The sequence below is a fragment of the Silene latifolia genome, chromosome 3 (assembly GCF_048544455.1).
Source record: "Silene latifolia isolate original U9 population chromosome 3, ASM4854445v1, whole genome shotgun sequence".
In the NCBI taxonomy this organism is placed as follows: domain Eukaryota; kingdom Viridiplantae; phylum Streptophyta; class Magnoliopsida; order Caryophyllales; family Caryophyllaceae; genus Silene; species Silene latifolia.
In genome coordinates this window covers 133,535,518-133,554,106 of record NC_133528.1, presented here as the reverse complement: position 1 = coordinate 133,554,106, position 18,589 = coordinate 133,535,518, and the positions used below count along the sequence as shown (strand labels likewise).

The window sequence follows — 18,589 nt, the reverse complement described above, 5'->3', positions numbered from 1 at the left end:
CATTCTCCTTAATGTTTTGAATATCTCCAATATTATAAATTTTATAGCAACAAAAGCCTTTTTCCAAGCCAATTAATTGTATTGGATTTCGACATTTCAGAGAGAACGAAGGGATAAAGCTAAGTGCCTCGAATCGATTGATTCACCTATGAGCTTGATAATGAGAGAGTTTTCCCAATTTGAACGGATAGACATTAAAACCGATGGAGGCAAATAAATTCTTGGGACTGGTGAAAGGGAATTATCAATTAAAGGGTTTGAATTGAGGGGTTTTTGATGAGGGTTCGGAGTTCAGATCGGGGAAGGCAACTCGATATGTCGAAGGATTGATCGGAGTGTTCATGGAATGAATAGGTGGGAAACATGTTTGGGGGTGGGGGGGGGGGGGGGTAGATCGGAAGTGTGCAATGATGAAGGACGAGGTGGTTGGGGAATTGACAAGGAACAAGCGATAATGGACCATTTTGCGACGGGCTCCTCAAAGAACATCCATGAGAAGTAGGAAAACGAGGGGAAGCGGCGGTTACTCCAGGTGATGGAGGAGGTGGCTCTGGGCAATCAGGTTGAATTGGGGCTATCCATCACTCGACCTCACTTTATCTCTCTTCTCTCACATCTCTCTTCATGTTTGTTTTCTATCTTGAATTGTTTGTATTTACTTGTCCATTGTTTCAACTTACAATTCAATCATTACAAGTACTGTACCAAGAGTTCAATAAAATCGTTATATATATGCAATTACCTTATGCAGTACTTACATTTAACACATCCTTTAATCTTAATCTCAATTACTATGTTATATGTATAATTGTATACACTCCGCTTTAATAATACAAGACCTACTAACTATGTTATATGTATAAATATATATATATATATATATATATATATATATATATATATATATATATATATGTATAAATGTATATATACTGCACTCTAATAATATAAGACCTACTAACCAAATGATGATGTTGTTGTTATATTTTTGCTTAATCTTATGTAATTTTTTGAAAAAAAAAACTAGGATGATCCAATTACATGGGTGAGAACACATAGGTGGCATCACAAGTTTTGTGATACTAAACAAGATCCGCATAGTCCCCTTGAAGGATTTTGGTTCAGCCACATCAACTGGCTCTTTGATAACACAAGTATCCTTGAAAAGGTAATGAATTATGGTACCTTCCCTAATCTCTATGCTTTTATTACAAAGTCCATACTTTTATTTTGTTGTTTTTCACTAACTGTGTTAACGTTAACGGCTCGTATCTAAATATAACATCTTAAGTTAGTTAGGTAAAAATACAATATCATACTTACTTTTAGAATCCAGCCCGTAGTGGGGTGTCTTGGAGGGTACTCCAAAAATATTCCTAAAATATGTTAGAGTATATTACGATACCCATAATATAATCTTATCTAATATATTTATTCTCCAAATAATTAATACCACATTTATGTAAAATGTCATGTTAAACTATCAGCAACCGTACAACCTAGTTTCCGAGCTCGTTATAAAGTCGGCTTGAGATTATCTCAGGTTTCTTTGGCAAAGATGACGCATTGAATTAGATTAAGAAACCAATTTAGTACAAATCATGAGGGGTCGGGTTTGTGAATAGAGGGGTTTCAAGACCCAAATCAAAAGTACATAATACGTTTACAAAACAAGGGGTATAGAGAGTGTTTTTGTGTTTGAAAAACGGGATTTCGAGATATATAGAATGCTGATTGACTTTCATAAAATAGATGAATAGGTAAGTTAAGCGAAACACGGAACGTGGGGAGAAATCCACGAAGCCCTTTGAGTTCACAGATAATGTAGGTTGTGGAACGATACTCAACCTCTGCTGAAGATTTTGAAAGTGTTTTTTCTTCTTTCATTTTCAAAGAAGAAATAGGATAATTACCGAGAAAGACAATACATGCACACTGTTAAGGATCACAATAAGCTAGGAGTTGTAAATAACAATTGAAAAAAAAGTAAAATGCCTTAACCTGAAATTGATTTTAAACTAGTTTTATACTCATGCAAAAAAATGCACGGGTTTACTTTTTAAATTTAATTAATTGTAAAACGATAAATAAAAATAAACAGAGAGACATAAAGTATTTACTTATTCTAAATATATAAAATCTATTCTTTGTGTTCACAAATGAAATTAGCTATATATAAAATATACATAATGTTTGAAGGTCATATAAAATGATTGTATATTATAAACTTTTTAAAATAAAATGAAGGATTAATGGAGTTTTTTGGTGGTGGGGTAGGAGGTTAAAAAAGTCCTTTGACTTCCTAATTTTAAGGAGCCAATCAAAAGACTTTAAAAACCTCAACTTTTATATATAGAAGATATCAAACCACCTAAAGAGTTGCACCCGAGCATTGATCTTCTTTTGGAGCATGGATAAATTAAAATTGAGCACAAATATGAACACAATATTTTAATTCAGGATGAGCAATTGTGAGGTAGATAAAACTAACTATAGGAGTATTAAGAAATTATGCTAATAATTATATGCTAAAATCTATAGGCAATAGTGTGCACAATGACAAAATACTAAGCCAACTGTGCACTTACTCTCCCACCATATTTCTCTCCGGTTAATGGACAAGTTCAGTACCTTTTTAACAAAGGAAGGTGGGAATCAAAAGGTGTCGAAATTACCAACTTATCCCTCCTTTGTATGTTAAGAAAGTAATGGTCCTCTTCAGTTATTGGTAGAAATGGCAAGTCTGACCCGACCCGAACCCGAGCAAACCTGACCCGATAGGACCCGAAAATATTGCGACCCGAAATCGACCCGATGATGACCCGATGATGACCCGTAACCCGACGTAACCCGATTAAGGGTGACCCGAGACCGAACCAGACCTGACCCGAGGTGACCTGTGGCCCGAGTCAACCCATTCATGTACTGACCCGACCTTACCCAACCTAACACGACTGTTGACCCGTCTCGATTGATAACCCGAAAGTAGCCCGAAAGTTGACTCGAAAGTTGACCGACTTGAAAGATAACCCGAAATAAAACAACAATTAATCATTGACAAGAAAAAAAAAGTAATTTAAAAAAAAATCCATCATTTTTGTACCTCTTGTTCCTTTTTTCTCACCACCTAATAATTTTTTTTATTTTTTTCGACGTTTTGTAATTACTTTAAAAATAATTTTAATACTATGAGACTTTTTTTAAAAAAATTTCGAAAATATCTAATTTTTAAGTAAATAAATCGTTAGTCTTAAAACCACGAGCGAAAATCGACAATCAAAAAATTAGTAAAACAAAACTAACATTACAATTGAATTTCAAACTTGGAGCCAAAATCAAATATTTGAAAATTAGATTCGGAGTCAAGACGAATTTTCAATTTTGACGTGGTTTCCAGACGAATTTTCAATTTTTGACTTGGCTCCAATGCTTGAAATTCAATTCTCTACCTTGGTGCCAGCTTTGAAAATTCAAATTTCAGTTTTTTGAAACTCAAATACGTCTTATCTGGATAATTAAATCTGAAAATATTATGTTTTATTACTCAAAATTTAAACTTTATATTTTTAAACCACTGTTTTAATGTGTTTGAAATATGGTTATTCACCGAAACAAACAAATAGTCGACAAAAGTATTTGTTCTTGGTCATACATTACCAATTACATAATTTCACATTGAAATCGCTAACTATGAACTAGAAGGTTCATGCAAAGAACTATTTCGATATTATTAAACGTTACATTCTGAAACTGCTTCTGAGTTCTGACTCGTATGCTCTACACAACCTTCCAAGACAACTTATTAACAATCCTCAATACTAATGTAACACCCCTGCATTTATTCAGGAGCCTTTAGCTAGGCCTCCCAAGTAAATAGAATTTTTACCATCTCACTTGCCCGAGGTAGAAAGTATAAAAGACAAACAGATACAAAAGTAATTTAAAATAAATACTATTTAAATGAATAACTCAAGAGGTTTTATTACAAACTCAACTAAACTGTTTAAGATAACTTGAATTAAAAAGCAGCGGAAATATAAATAAAGTTCTTCAGACACTAAGTGATAGCTGGACTCCGGAAGGTCATCTCGTCCTAAGCTCCCCAAAAGGCATCCAGCTCATCTAAAAAATTCAACCTGTTCTTTAAGTCTGCTCCCCATTTAACCGGAAATATTAAATGGTTCACCACAGGATGCCATCAATTAAAGCAGGCATCAATTTTATTTTGGACAAGACACACAAAACACCCGTCAACCAAAGGTTGAGTAGAAAACTAAACAATGAATAAGAATAAAGCAACCTGCAATAACACTGTTACACAAATAAATTCCACAATCACCATTCCGTCCACCTTACACCACGGCATACAACCACTTCTAAACACATAGTCATACTCCACCTCTAGACACGGTCATACTCAAGGACACACAATCCAATAGACACACAGTCTGGATACACAGCCACTGAACACACATTCCCTCCTCAGGTCCACGCCGGTCAATAGCGGGGTCAAGGGTCTAACTTACATATATAAACAATTGATTAAAACGGAATTAGAAATTTACGGTAGATAAAAGATGAAAAGGCTTCTTATCTCTCTAGTCTTCTTCTCTTCCCCTCTTTATGTTTTGTGTTTTGTAATTGTGAGCAATAGAATATATGGTGATAGGAGATGGGAGAATGTATATATATATATATATATATATATATATATATATATATATATATATATATATATATATATATATATATAGTGTCAAGTTCTTCTAAGTCCCTTTTTTTTTTGAGTCCATAAGTCCCTCCCACAACCCTTGGATCATGCATGGTGGAAGGTTGAGATTGAAAGCAAAAAACACACTTAACACTAATTAATTCACTTCTCTCTCTAGTTTTAATAATACATTCACTAATTCATTATCATACACAATTAACACCATATTTTGTCTTATACTTCAAAGTTTATGAAAATTTTGTTAACATTTTTTTTTCGTTTTTTTTTTCGAAACAAGTTTTCGACTGTTTCGTTTTTTTCGTTTTTTTTTTTTCGAGACAAGTTTTCGACATTTTAGGATTTTACAAGTGTAATTCTAACAGCAAAAAGTGTAATTTTAAGAAATATTTTCGAGAATTTAGCGTTTTACAAGTTTAACTTCAATTTTTTTCGAGTGATTTTAACGAATAATATTTTGAATTTTTGTCATTTTATCACAAGTTATTGAAATTTAGCATTTTACGAGTGTTATTTTAATGACAAAAAGTGTTATTTTAGTCCAGGTAAGTGTAATTTCAGTCCAATGAGATTGTTATTTTTAGTCAAGGAGAATGTAATTTTAGTCCAGAAAAGTGTAATTTTAGTCCAGAAAAGTATAATTTCAGTCCACTGAGAATGTAATTTTAGTCCATTGAGAATGTAACATTAGTCCAATGAGAATATGAGAATATTACCAAGTCCAATGTAATTTTAGTCCATTGAGAATGTAACATTAGTCCAATGAGAATATGAGAATATTACCAAGTCCATTGAGAGTGTAACATTAGTCCAATAGAGCTAAGTGTAATTCTAACAGAAAATAGTATAATTCTAACAACAAAAAGTGTAATTCTAGCCGAAAAAAGTGTTATTCTAGCAAAAAAAAAGTATAATTTTAACAGAAAAAGGTGTAATTCTAACAACAAAAAGTGTAATTTTTTAGCCGAAAAAAGTGTTATTCTAGAAAAAAAAAAGGTGTAATTTTAACTGAAAAAAGTGTAATTCTAACAACTAAAACTGTAATTTTAGCCAAACAATAGTGTTATTCTAGCAAAAAAAAAGTATAATTTTAACAGAAAAAAGTGTAATTTTAATGGAGGAAAGTGTGATTTTAACAGAAAAAGGTGTAATTCTAACAACAAAAAAAAGTGTAATTTTAGCAGAAAAAGTGTAATTTTAGCCGGAAAAAATGTTATTCTAACAAAAAAAAGTATAATTTTAACAGAAAAAAGTGTAATTTTAATGGAGAAAAGTGTAATTTTAATGGAGAAAAGTGTAATTTTAACAGAAAAAAAAAGGAAGTAAAAAAAATAGAATGGAAAGTGGTAGTGGTGCTTATTATTGTAGATCTATTATTGAAGAACTCAATAGTCACACACACCATATTGAGAAAATAAGGCTAACACACAAACAAAAAATAGAAAGAAAAACACTAACAAACAAGACGAATATATAACAAGAGATTTGACACACAAAAAATCAACAAATTATGGAGATCTACTTTTTTTTAAATAGATTAAATATTCAAATCGAAAGTCTAAACATCACCACCCCTAAAAAAAATAAGATCTGCAAAAAAAAAATATAGAAAAGACGAATCTTTTGAATAAAATAAAACACAATTTCTAAGAAACACTAACACACGATTTTTTTAAAAAAAAAACACACACAACCACAGATCCAACAACATCAGCGACAAAAACAAAAAAAAAAAAAACGAGCCAAAACTGAAAAAAAAAAAAAAAAAAAAAAAAGTGAAACGAGATCTGAACAACGCGAGTTCACCCAAAATACCCACATAAACACCAACATCCAACACATCGCCATCATCACGACAAAAAAAAAAAGGAGGAAGGTGGCGGGTTGTGGAGGACGACGGAGGCAGCGGTGTCGTGGGTCAAAAGTGTGGTGGGTGGTGAAGGAGGGAGGAGGGAGTCGAGGTCGGAGGTTTAGGTGGTTGTCGGGCTATTGTGGTAGCGGAGGTGTGCGGTGGGGGCTGCGGCAGTGGTAGGTGGTGGCAGAAAGTGACGGTGATGGTGGAGGGTTGGTTGAGGGGGGTGGGCAGAAGGCGGCACCAGATCCGGGTGGGGGAAGGGTTTTTAAGTGGTAGGGTTGTGGTGATGGTGTGGGGGTGGGTGGTGGTGGTCGTGGGGTATGTGGTGGTGGCCGGTGGGGTTGGGGAAGGGAGGCGTAATTTTTTTATTTTTTTGGGTTTTGTTTTTAGGGTTTTTGAGAGGGAGAGGTTTTGAGAGAGAGTGTGAAAGGATATTGTGTGGATGAGAGATAAGTAGGTGGGAGAAAAAAGGTATATTTATTAAATTAGTGAATAATTAGGATTAATTAGTGTGGTAGTGAGAGAGTGGGATTTGTTAGCTTTAATCTCCTTTTTTTTTTTGTAAATCTCAGCCTTTTATTTTCTTCATCCAAGGGCTATAAGGAGGACTTATGGACTCAAATGTAAGGGGTGGACTTAGATGATCTTATTACTCTATATATATATATATATATATATATATATATATATATATATATATATATATATATATATATATATATATATATATATATATATATATATATAGAAATAGGATCCTGTGCGAACTTACGAACTAAAAATATACCACTAGAATACTAGATCAACCAACTCACAAACTCTCCTGACATTCACTCATTATCTCTCCTCCCTATTCCTGCAAACCCCCACTCCAACACTTCACCTTCTTATTCCTAATGCTTATTCATCCGCATCGTTATGTCGCCGGAGCTCCGGCATCAAACTCGTCGGTGCGTCACCCCAACTCCACTATCACCGGCGAATCACCCCTCCTATTTTTGTCCTCTTTACTTCTTCTTTTCGTAACATCTCCCTCGCCGGCTACCACCATCACAAATGAAGTCGGTTTCCGCCATAATCGATTCATTTAAACCGCAAATTGTCCGACAAGGTTATAAGGAAAATATTTTTTTACAAATTCTTCATTAGTTCTTTAAATCTATGATTTGAATTGTAATAAAATAAAAAAAAGAGTAAATCCTAGATTTACTAAAAAAGAACTGGATTTGGAAAAAAATGATCACATTAATGACTTATTCGGAAGATTTCGAGTCGAGAAATGTTCTCATTGGGCAAGTCTGACTTAATCGGTGGTGGTAATGGTGCTGATAGTTTGCGGCGACGGCGTTGGTGTGGTGGTCATAACGGCGAGACCGATGTAGTGGTCCTGGTGGTGATTTATTTGTTTTGTGGTGTTGTCTGGAAGTGTCTCTGGTGTTGTCTCTGGTGTTGCGGATCTGGGTTCATTGACAGAAAAATTGCCGGCGATGGTCTGGTCGGCCGCGGACAACAATGTTGGTGATGTATGGGCGTGGGGTGAGTAGTGGTAGTCTAAGCGCAATTGATGTTATTGTGGCGATAATGGTGGTGGGTCTGGTGGCAGCAATCGTTGTATTTGGATGCTTCAAGTCCCCGCGAAGAATGAGTCAGGGTGGTGGTGGTCGGGTGAGGGACCGAGAGTGTGTCAGTGCTCGTGGGGATGATAGTGGATGTCAGCCAATCGAGTGGTGAGTAGTGGAAGCTCAAGGGGTGGCTTGTGGTTTCTGGATACATGTAATACTACCGCAGGTACACGAGTATCGTGCTATCGATACACAAATTGACTCGTGTATCTAGGTCTACTAATTTGTGTACCTGACTTTACTAATTTGTGTATCTGACTAGTCGCCACACCTCTACTATTCCGATATTATAATTTCATGGCAACTGCCTCTACTGTGTAATGTCGTAATGTTCAATTCCAGGAGAATCATTTAGCTTGAAAAAATTGTACTACATAGAATGTTTATGTTCAGTTACAAGACTTGCGAGGGGGTATGAGAAAAAACTATGTGACTTAGTCAAACGTTGGATGAGTCTAACATATGTCGATTCCATCAAACAATTTAAGGAATGCAATATTATCAGAAATCTAATACTCGTATCCTAATTATTACAAGTGCATATTTTAGATCTTTTATGCATTACCTCTAAACTTTCTAATGTGTCATATACAATAAAAATGGTGATTTGTTTATCATTAAACATCAATTCTTTAATGTATCGTTATTTGTAACACTTTCTCGACAATCACGTCACTAACTTTAACATTTGACTTCATTTTTAAATTGTTTGGTACTTAATTCGAGAATAATATAATCACTCCATCTTCTATAATCATAGGCAAAGTATTTTACTATAATACGTTGGTAAAATAAAATAAAATAAAATTGATTGTGTTTTGGTTAATCGACATAATTAGCAAAAAGAAGTAGGAGTATTAATTAATGACCTATAAAATAGGAATATAAAGAAGACATACCGTATTGAGCGTCCGTTGTGCAATCTCATCAACTCATTTAAAGATTCCGAACAACTAACAAGCTAGATACACTCTTTTACCTTGCTAGATACACTTATTAAGCTTGCTAGATAAACATCTCAAGCAAGCTAGATACACTCCTTTACCTTGCTAGATACATTTCTTTACCTAGCTAGATACACTTATTTACCTTGCTAGATACACTTATTTGTTTAAATTATTAGATATATATATTCACTTAGTTAGCTATATACATTTCTTTAAATTATTAGATATATACATTTAGCTAGCTAGATACATTCTTTTAAGCTACTAGATACATATTTTTAGCTTAATAGATACACTCCTTTATGTTGTTAGATACATTTTTGGGTATGATATTTATAAATTGTTCTCGTGTCGAACACGACGATAATTTCCATCGCTTGTTAGATACACATCCCTTGCACCCCATATACACTTCGTTAAGCTTCTAGATACACTCCGCTAAATTGCTAGATACATTCCTTTAAATTGCTAGATATACTCAGTTAAGTTGCTAGATACACATCTCTGGCACCTAGATACACTCATTTAAGTTACTAGATACATACATTTAGCTAGCTAGATACACTCTTTTAAATTACCAGATACATACCTATAAAGGTAAACATTTAGTTTCAAAGAAGAAAGTGTATGTAGACATGGGAAAAACTAAAACATGATATTATGGCCTAGAAACTATGATGGCCTCTGAATTTGCAGCTGGTAAGTAACTTAACAAATGGTCAAAAATACGGTCTCATGTAGTGTTTTTAGTGAGACGGCTCCATTTAGCTACAAATTGTCAAAAAATACGGTCTCATGTAGTGTTTTTAGTGAGAGGGTTCCATTTAGCTACTGAATATACTTACTAATAATATATTGAATCAGATCCTTGTTGATGTACCTGCCACATTTTTTGACAATTTGTAGCTAAATGGAGCCATGGCTGATCACAAAAATAAATAAATAACACAATTAGTCTTATGTAAGACGGTTGCGCGTGAATTTGTACAACGAGAAAATCAAGTAATGAGGCGTATAACAATTCACAGGTATAAAAGTAGAATTAGATGTTAACCCACTAGTGAAATGAGCACGAGATGCATACACAGTTGACTGCTATATTCCGAAAAACAAGAATCAACATTTACCAGCAATCAAATGATTGACATTTATCACAATACCCTTCTGTTCCAATCATTTGTTTACGTATGATTAAGAGGTAAAGAAAAGAGGGAGAAAGAAGAAACAAACAAGTTAACAAAGGAATGAACACAAAGCCTTGTCATCAGCATCTTTTTTCCATAAATAGTCAATCCAATTGGTAATCCAGACCTTTATGCTACTTTCTTTTCCTGTATCACTTCTAATCCCAAGTGAACTTCCCCTCCAAAGTCTGCTTGTAAACATACAGTCCCTGAAGAGGTGGTCCGCTGTTTCTACAACCTGCACATTTTGACAAAGCACACAGTTCGGGACAACATTCAATTTTCGCTTCATCATCTCATGCCTAGTCGAGAGGGAGCTTGTCAAGATTCTCCATAGCAGAATTTTCCATGAGTTTGGGCCAAGAAGGACCCAAAGTTTGGTTCTTATGAATTTTTTAATACAGTCGGGGATCCGAGCTTTGATATTCTGCTCAAGAGACCTCTTCCTGAAAGAGGAAGCAGTAGTGTAACCACTTTTGGCATTATACTTTCCACTTGGAGTAAATTTCCAGATGATCTTGTCTTCCGAGCATCGATTGCCTGTCGGTATAGCGCTAATCTTCGTGCTCCAATAACAACTAAATATTTTATTTATAAGCTCCCTGTTCCATGTTCCGTCCCCATTTTTTAGGTTACACACATGCTAATCTGCAATATTGCAATTCCATCGCTACAACCAGATTTGGGGACCGGTATTTCCCCATCCACCCATTTGTGATCCCAGATGGGTAAAGAGGATGGGTTTCCAATGGCCCAGTTTGGGTTGGGAAATAGGAGCTTTAATCCCCTCTTAATTCCTTTCCACCCCCAAGAGGAAATCTCACTTATTATAAAATCACCATCTCATTTCCATACTTAAGCTGCTGCTAAAATGTTGTTGACAAATTGGCAACAAAAGATATGATATATGATAAAAAAAATCATCTTGTTGTAGCTGCCAACAGGGCTCAGGTAGGATCAGCCTCGAGTCAGCCCCGAGTAGCTCAGGTTGAGACTTGAAGTGTTGATAGTGATTCTTTCAGCTCCAAAATAATTGTCTCACCTTCGACTATAACTTGAATCTAGGCAGCAGGTTCCTTTTTATTGCATCAGCAACCCAACTGCAGCAACTCCTGCAAAATACAACCACTCGTTATATCAGGTTGGAAAATAAACTATGGAAATCGTCTTAAAAAGTACCAGATATAATAGATACACGTGGAATTACTATCGGATCACATGGTATTACTACTAGTATACCATCTGTATCTGGGCTGGTATTTCGTGTATCCACGATCGAAAGATCAATTACGACCACCAAACTGGCCACCACCACCACGCCTACTGCCAGCACCACCACCACCATCCCTGAACTAAACTTAAAGGTTGTGGGCGGTGGGCGGTGGCATATGATCTGACAGAAAATGACCAGAAATGGTTGATTCGAAACAAGAACCTTTATAGTTATGACCGTACCAACCAATAACGATTCCAACATCCTGAGTCCTGACCCAATAATAACCAGACTCAAATTAATCCAACCAAATTGACCCCGCCCAAAATGACCCGTAATATCACACCCAAAAACCACCTCAAGGGTTTAACCCACCAATGATCTCCTCATCATTACAAAGCATCCCCTATGTTAATAATTCTAGCAAAATAACTACAAACATGGTCTGTGACAATAATCCAAGCAATAGAATGCTCCACCTCACCCAAAAAAAAAAAAAAAAAAAAAAAGCTACTGTTTTTCTCAACCCATAACATGAGACTGAGACAGTTGCAACTGAACTATAACTGACCCAACTTTTCTGATATTGTTTCTGTACTCTACGATCATCTTTCTGACAGAAAGTCTGGCTTCTTCTGTTAACTCCATGCCTTAAGTAAAACAGACTGCCATACTTCAGTAGCAGAATAGCATTGGACAGAAAGGTGATTATGGTTCTAACTTCTAACTGCAGCAACCTCCCTAGGATTTGCAATAAAACAGTGCCTATGGAGGTTGGTGCGACTCCGAAGTCCAAACAACCGCACTCCACGATTTAATACTGAACTGCTGCCTGAAGTAATGATGAGCAACAGAAAGGTGAAAATGTGAGACTGTAGTCCATAACAGTAGCAAAGTATTAGCCACTTACGTGGTGGTATTTTCCACTAAGATAATCTCTCTAACTCTCATTACCACAACCTATTTGGTATGGCTGGTTTTGTTGTCAGATATGGATACAGATAGACCCACATGAATCACTTTTTCAGGAACATGGACTTTGTACTAAACTGACGATATGGATGCGGGGAAATGTCTTCAAAACATAAATCCACATTTATAAACTATAATACCGTATTAATTATTTACAGGGTTTTTTTATAGTCAATAGAGGCTCCGATTGTGAAATGCGGAGTACTGCTTAATCATTAAATGTTACGGAGTATAAACCACCACTTTCGCTATGTGGTAATCTCTTTACCAAGTGAAGCGGTCAAAATGTCAAATTGACAAGGGCCAAGTAAAAGTTTTCGACCCATTTCCTTGAGTGTCCCTTTCAAAACGGACACGTCCATAGATGTAAAAAGTCGAAGCAACAATGGTCATAACCAAAAGCCATAAATCACTTCTGTAGGAGACTTAACCACCCCCTACCTTCTCTAGTTGAATAACACTTCCCCCCACAACCACTCTAGATACACATGTTAGTATCTCAGATACACATATCAATACTTCAGGATACACAAATCGATTTGTGTGTCTAGAGTATTGATATGTGTATCTGGGAGTATTGATATGTGTATCTAGGGTCACAATTCAAAAACTACCTCTCATTCCAAATTCAGATATCCATTTAAGGCCATAAATATTACAGCCAATGAATATCATAAAATTAACAGTTCAAGCAAATAACACATACAGTTGTGGATCTAGTGTCAAAAAATCAAATCAAGTTTATCCTACAATAAACTTCAATCGAAATGCGTCGGAAAATTTAGAGCCAAAAACTGCAATTCATGGGAGTTGTCGGAAAATCAGTAACTTATATGACCAATTTTTATAAACCTTAATTTTTAATTAGAATTCATACCTAAAGATCAATTTATTTGATTATAATCTTATGTTTTCTCATAAAACTACTTGAATCTTTACAATTGAATAGATTCAAAATACTAAACAATTCAAAGATTAAAATAAGAATTGAAGCTAACCTTTTTCTCTATAATAGACTGAAATCCATTCCGGGGAAGGTGGTAGAAGCGGCGGTGGAAGTGGTGGCCGGCGGTGAAAGAGGCGCCGTCGATGGATGTGTGAGAGGTGATGGAGGTTGAGTGTTTATGGTGGGAGGGTGTCGAATTGTTTTATCAGTTGGGTAGAAAAATAAGAAGCGCGATTGAGAATGACTTTATTTGGTTAGTTCGTACGGTTCGCACCGTACTTTAGTTCGCACCTGACCCCGACCCTATATATATATATATATAGGGATAAGGTTGAGCTAGGTCAGTTTAGGATTAATATAATAATATTAGAATCAATTTAGGAAAGAGTGGAATTAGGAAAGTAATTAACGCGTGTCCTACTCAGCGAGTTTAGCTTCGCGCACTAATTTTCAAACAGCTGTCATTTATTCGTTACTTATTGGAATGAAGCTTGTCACTATGCGTTGGAAAAGTAAGATAATAAGCTTTCACCTCCTATTTGAATCACCCTCATCGGAGCTCTAAAACTCTAGATATGATCGTTTCAAAATGCCCCCCCTAAAACAAGCGATCACATTTTCAAGTATGACACATTTGCTCAAGCTTCCTATTAGTCTTTCATAATCTATCTTGTACTTATACATACACAAAGGGTCATATAACCTTAGAATATGAGGGTTATTACAGTCTTCCCTATTTAAAAAGAACTTCGTCCTCGAAGTTTGCGCATACAACTAACCACTCAAAACCTACTCCACTTACACTCTGCATGCCAATCAAAATGCTATCACTGCTAACTCACATTATGACACTACTTACACATATTACTCACCATAGATAACATTAACTTCAGTAGTATTACATTCTACCTCCCTTAAAAAGAAACTTCGTCCCGAAGTTTCCTATCCATCTCGACACCAATATAATCCCAAATACTAACAGGCTACGTGGTCTTATCCAATTCTCCTCCAAATACTCACAGGCTACGTGGTGCACCACCAACATTTACAATAACTAAATCCTTAAGTCCACCCTAATGCTACAACAAAACTCATCACGCTCACCAACACTTACTAAGGTAACCAAATAACAAATAAAAATATAGTGCTACTATCCCAATATGCGCACGAACCCCGTGTTATGAATACACGGTATATATTAAATTTCAAGTTTTAAGGTATTAATTATAGATTTTAAATATTTTTCTCGTTTCTCACACATATATTTTGATTTGAGAAAAAAATTTGAATTCACATTATTAATCATGAGAATTAGTAATGTCATAAATTGAGTATTTTAAAGAAAATAATTTTTATATGAAGCTGATCATTTTTATTATATTTTTCTAATAGTATAAGGGTTTTTTTTTTCAATCAGAACTATTTTCATAAACGGTGAATGGATTTTTCATCAGAAAATGTCTAAACATACACAAATCTTCTGTGCAGATTGTGAATTCTAGAATTTTATAAGGGCTTAGTTTAAGAGAATTAGCTTAATTGTAGCCCAAAAGATCTATACAATAGAATACAAAAATAGGCTTAATTCTAATATGAAGTATTTAGGCGGGAAAATTTAGAGATTTTTTTTTAATCTCCTAGTAGATAGGGGATGTGGTTGAGCTAGGAAGTTTTATACATCGTTAAATAGTAAACATTATTGGCCTTCTTTATAATATTAAAAATAACCGAGTTGAGTATACTATAGGAATTACAAATCTAATTTGTAAATGAGATACACGGTAATCGTGTATTCCGTGACACTCCCTTCATTTTGTTTATACACGATAAATGTGTATTCCGTGACACTATTAATCCTTGTCATTTTATTTGTCAATTTAGCTTTTCAATGATGTTTTCTCTCCAATTGCAAGTAATCATACAATGTTTTAGAATCTAAAGTTAATATATACGGTCAAAATAAGACTTGATACAAATATACATGTTTTTTGTTTTCCATTTTCAAGAGGTATTTATTATGCTAAACTACTATGGTAACATCTTCAATAATTATTTTTAATTCTAGTAAAAAAATTCTCGACAACATATTAAATTAAACCAAATGCATGGAGAGAATATTAGATTTTTATAATCCACAGTGTATTACAAAATAAAATGAATCTTGTTTATCCTTATGTATGACTAATTTTTCAGTGCGGAGAGACAAACAATGTAGAAGATTTGGAGAGGCAGCCATTTTACAGGTTTTTGAAGAGTACAGCCATATTCCATTCATTTGGCCTTGGAGTACTCTTGTATGCTCTGGGAGGATTTCCTTACCTTGTGTGGGGGATGGTGAGTTCCACTTTTAGAACTTGTTCATGTTCCGTCTTTTTCTAATCTTACATTTAACTACCTTTTGTTAAAGTTCTAAATATTTATTCTTCGATATTTTTAAAGTTTAAAAAATAATACTCCTTATGAAATTACATTTGATTTGTTCAATTATTCGTTTACATTATTTATTCTTTATAACATGTATTTTAATCAATGGAAAAAATTATAACACCGGGTGAATTGCATGTTATACATATACTTTTTGGCGTGTATCAGTCAATAATTATTTATTTTTTGTTTTGGTAACTTTTGGTTGAAAAAACATGTGCAAGTGGGAGAAATCCTCTATATACTAAGGGGTGGTTAGTTGGAACTTTTGGGATGGATTCCAGCGTTTGGAATGGAGTTTGATATACAATGTATTATAACTCCGTTCCAACCCCATCTCATGCTCATCTATGCCCCCAAGTTTATAACTCGATTCCATTCTATTACTACTACTCTATCCATTCCACAATCAAACAAAACAGCTATGAGTAAGTATAGAGTTCTATCTCCATACCTTTATTATATCACACTCCATTCCAATCCATTCTAATACCTTGAACCAAACGACCCCTAAGAGAATAAGCATTTTCAAATGTTTTCCCTCCCAAATGCATTTACCTATATATAAGGAAACAAGTGAGACATTTTTCGTTAAACTATTATCATTTCATTAAAATATAATTATATACATAAATTATAATATTTTCATTAAACTCAAAATTATGATCTTTTAAGTTAAATAAAATAAAATTGGTATAAAAGTATTAAATATAATTGCTAAATCTTTCATTAATGGAATTATTATTACTTTAGAGAAGGACTTGACACCTATTTACTGTTACCTTCGTGACAAAAAAAAGTATTAGACTAATTGAAGAAACTTTATAAAATTAAATCATTACTTTAATGGTAAAAAAATATTTTTATTAAAATAAACAATTCATAACTTTACTCAATTCACTTTGATTAGTCTTTCATCTCAATTTTTTTTTGATACATATCAAAATATAATGGGATGAAATATTAAAACTTAATGAGGTGTCGATTTAAAATCTATAAGTAGTACCCTAAAAAATAAAAACTATATGTATACCGCGTAAGATTTATAATAGTAATATAAATAATTGATCTATTTCACATTCTCTTTCACTTCCTTGAACTTTTTGCCAAACTTAATAGATAACTATTAATGGGGAAGAATGAAAAAAAAATCACAAAATAATATTTTCAATATTTATCTCTCTATATGTAATTATCATAGAGAAACCACTATACATTAGCTATGACACATGTCAATCTATGGTGCAATATTTTCCCGCCTAAGAAATTTCACATCTAACCCTAATGATAATATCTTTTACAACCGCCTAACCACGACAGCTAAATTTAACTCAACATTGTTCTTATACATTTGTCCACCTTATTGTCAACTATTTTTTTTTCATTTAAATGCCATCTATCTTCTTTTTCTTCAACAAAAAATGGCATTACTCCTTCAAAATTTATCTAAATTATCTATTAAAATATTAATCTACATATAATAATAATATAATCTTCGTTATTGTTCTATATTTATTCATCAATTTTTTTTTTGAGAAAACGTCTTCATCAATTTTAAACAACACTAAAAATTTAAAACGACGAAAATTAGACATAATCTATCGATAAGAAGACACAAATTTATCAAGAAATAAAATTGCTGAGCAAAAAACTAACAATGGAGCTATGTAAAGAAATTGAGAACAGGGAAGATGATGAATGATTATGTTGTTATTCGATAAATCAACGTAATACAAGACTCCTTGATATATACAACCTACACAATATAATCTACTAAATAAAAGGTAACAAAATAACTAATTATAGGTAATACAATAATACAGCTAATTACAGAATATATTTCCCATAATCATCGTCTCAGAATATTGCATAATATTGACCATATCTCATTACTCTCCTTCAAGTTGGAGCATCCGGTGACCCAATGCCCAACTTGCCTTGAAGATATCGGAACGCATTTCCGGCCAAGGCCTTGGTAAAAAGGTCGGCTATCTGGTCTTTGCTTCTTACGAAAAACGTCTTTACCGTCCCCTGCATAATATGGTGTCGAATGAAATGGCATTCCACTTCGATATGCTTGATTCGATCATGCGACACCGGATTTTTGGCGATTCGTAGGGCTGCTTGATTGTCACACAAGAGTGTCATTGGCTTGACATGATCTACTCCTAATGACTTCAAAAAAGATTTTACCCATAACACTTCACTCGTCACAGCCCCTAAAGCCCTATACTCCGCTTCCTGCTTGATTTCGCAATGATGTTTGTTTCTTTGCTCTTCATGTAATCGGTGAATTTCCAAGGCAAACAAAATATCCAGTAATAGACTTCCCAGTAAGAGGGCATTTTGCATAATCGGAATCCGAATAACCTCGTACTTGTAAATCACAATTACGATTGATAATTATCCCTCGTCCTGGTCCCCCTTTAATGTAACGAATTACCTTATCACGGCTGCCAAATGTTCCTGCCTAGGAGCATGCACGAATTGAGATAAAATATGTACGACATAAACTAAGTCGGGTCTCGTAATAGTCAAATAAATTAACTTCCCAACTAATCTTCTATATTTCCTGGGATCATGTAGAAGCTCCCCTTCAGCTAGAGCTAAGTTATGTTTCGGCTGAATAGGAGTATCAATTGGCTTTGCACCTTCCAAACCCGCTTCTTTTATAATATCTATCGCATATTTTCGTTG

General features: G+C 34.3%; 1 protein-coding gene and 1 long non-coding RNA gene across 2 annotated transcripts in view; one reads left to right on the top strand and one right to left on the bottom strand.

Annotated features, from left to right (window-relative positions):
- The window catches only part of LOC141648085 (acyl-CoA C20 Delta5-desaturase-like), a 78,940-nt gene that overhangs the window by 28,815 nt on the left and 31,536 nt on the right, over positions 1-18,589 (top strand). The window contains exons 2-3 of the mRNA XM_074456543.1: positions 1,028-1,168; positions 15,662-15,802. Of these exons, the coding sequence (XP_074312644.1) occupies positions 1,028-1,168; positions 15,662-15,802 (282 nt within the window). The remainder of the gene's footprint in view (positions 1-1,027; positions 1,169-15,661; positions 15,803-18,589) is intronic.
- Positions 10,276-13,685, bottom strand: LOC141648086 (uncharacterized). The gene is made up of 2 exons (XR_012545929.1): positions 13,521-13,685; positions 10,276-11,449 (listed from the first exon to the last, which is right to left on the bottom strand). It is a non-coding gene; the product is annotated as an uncharacterized LOC141648086 (long non-coding RNA).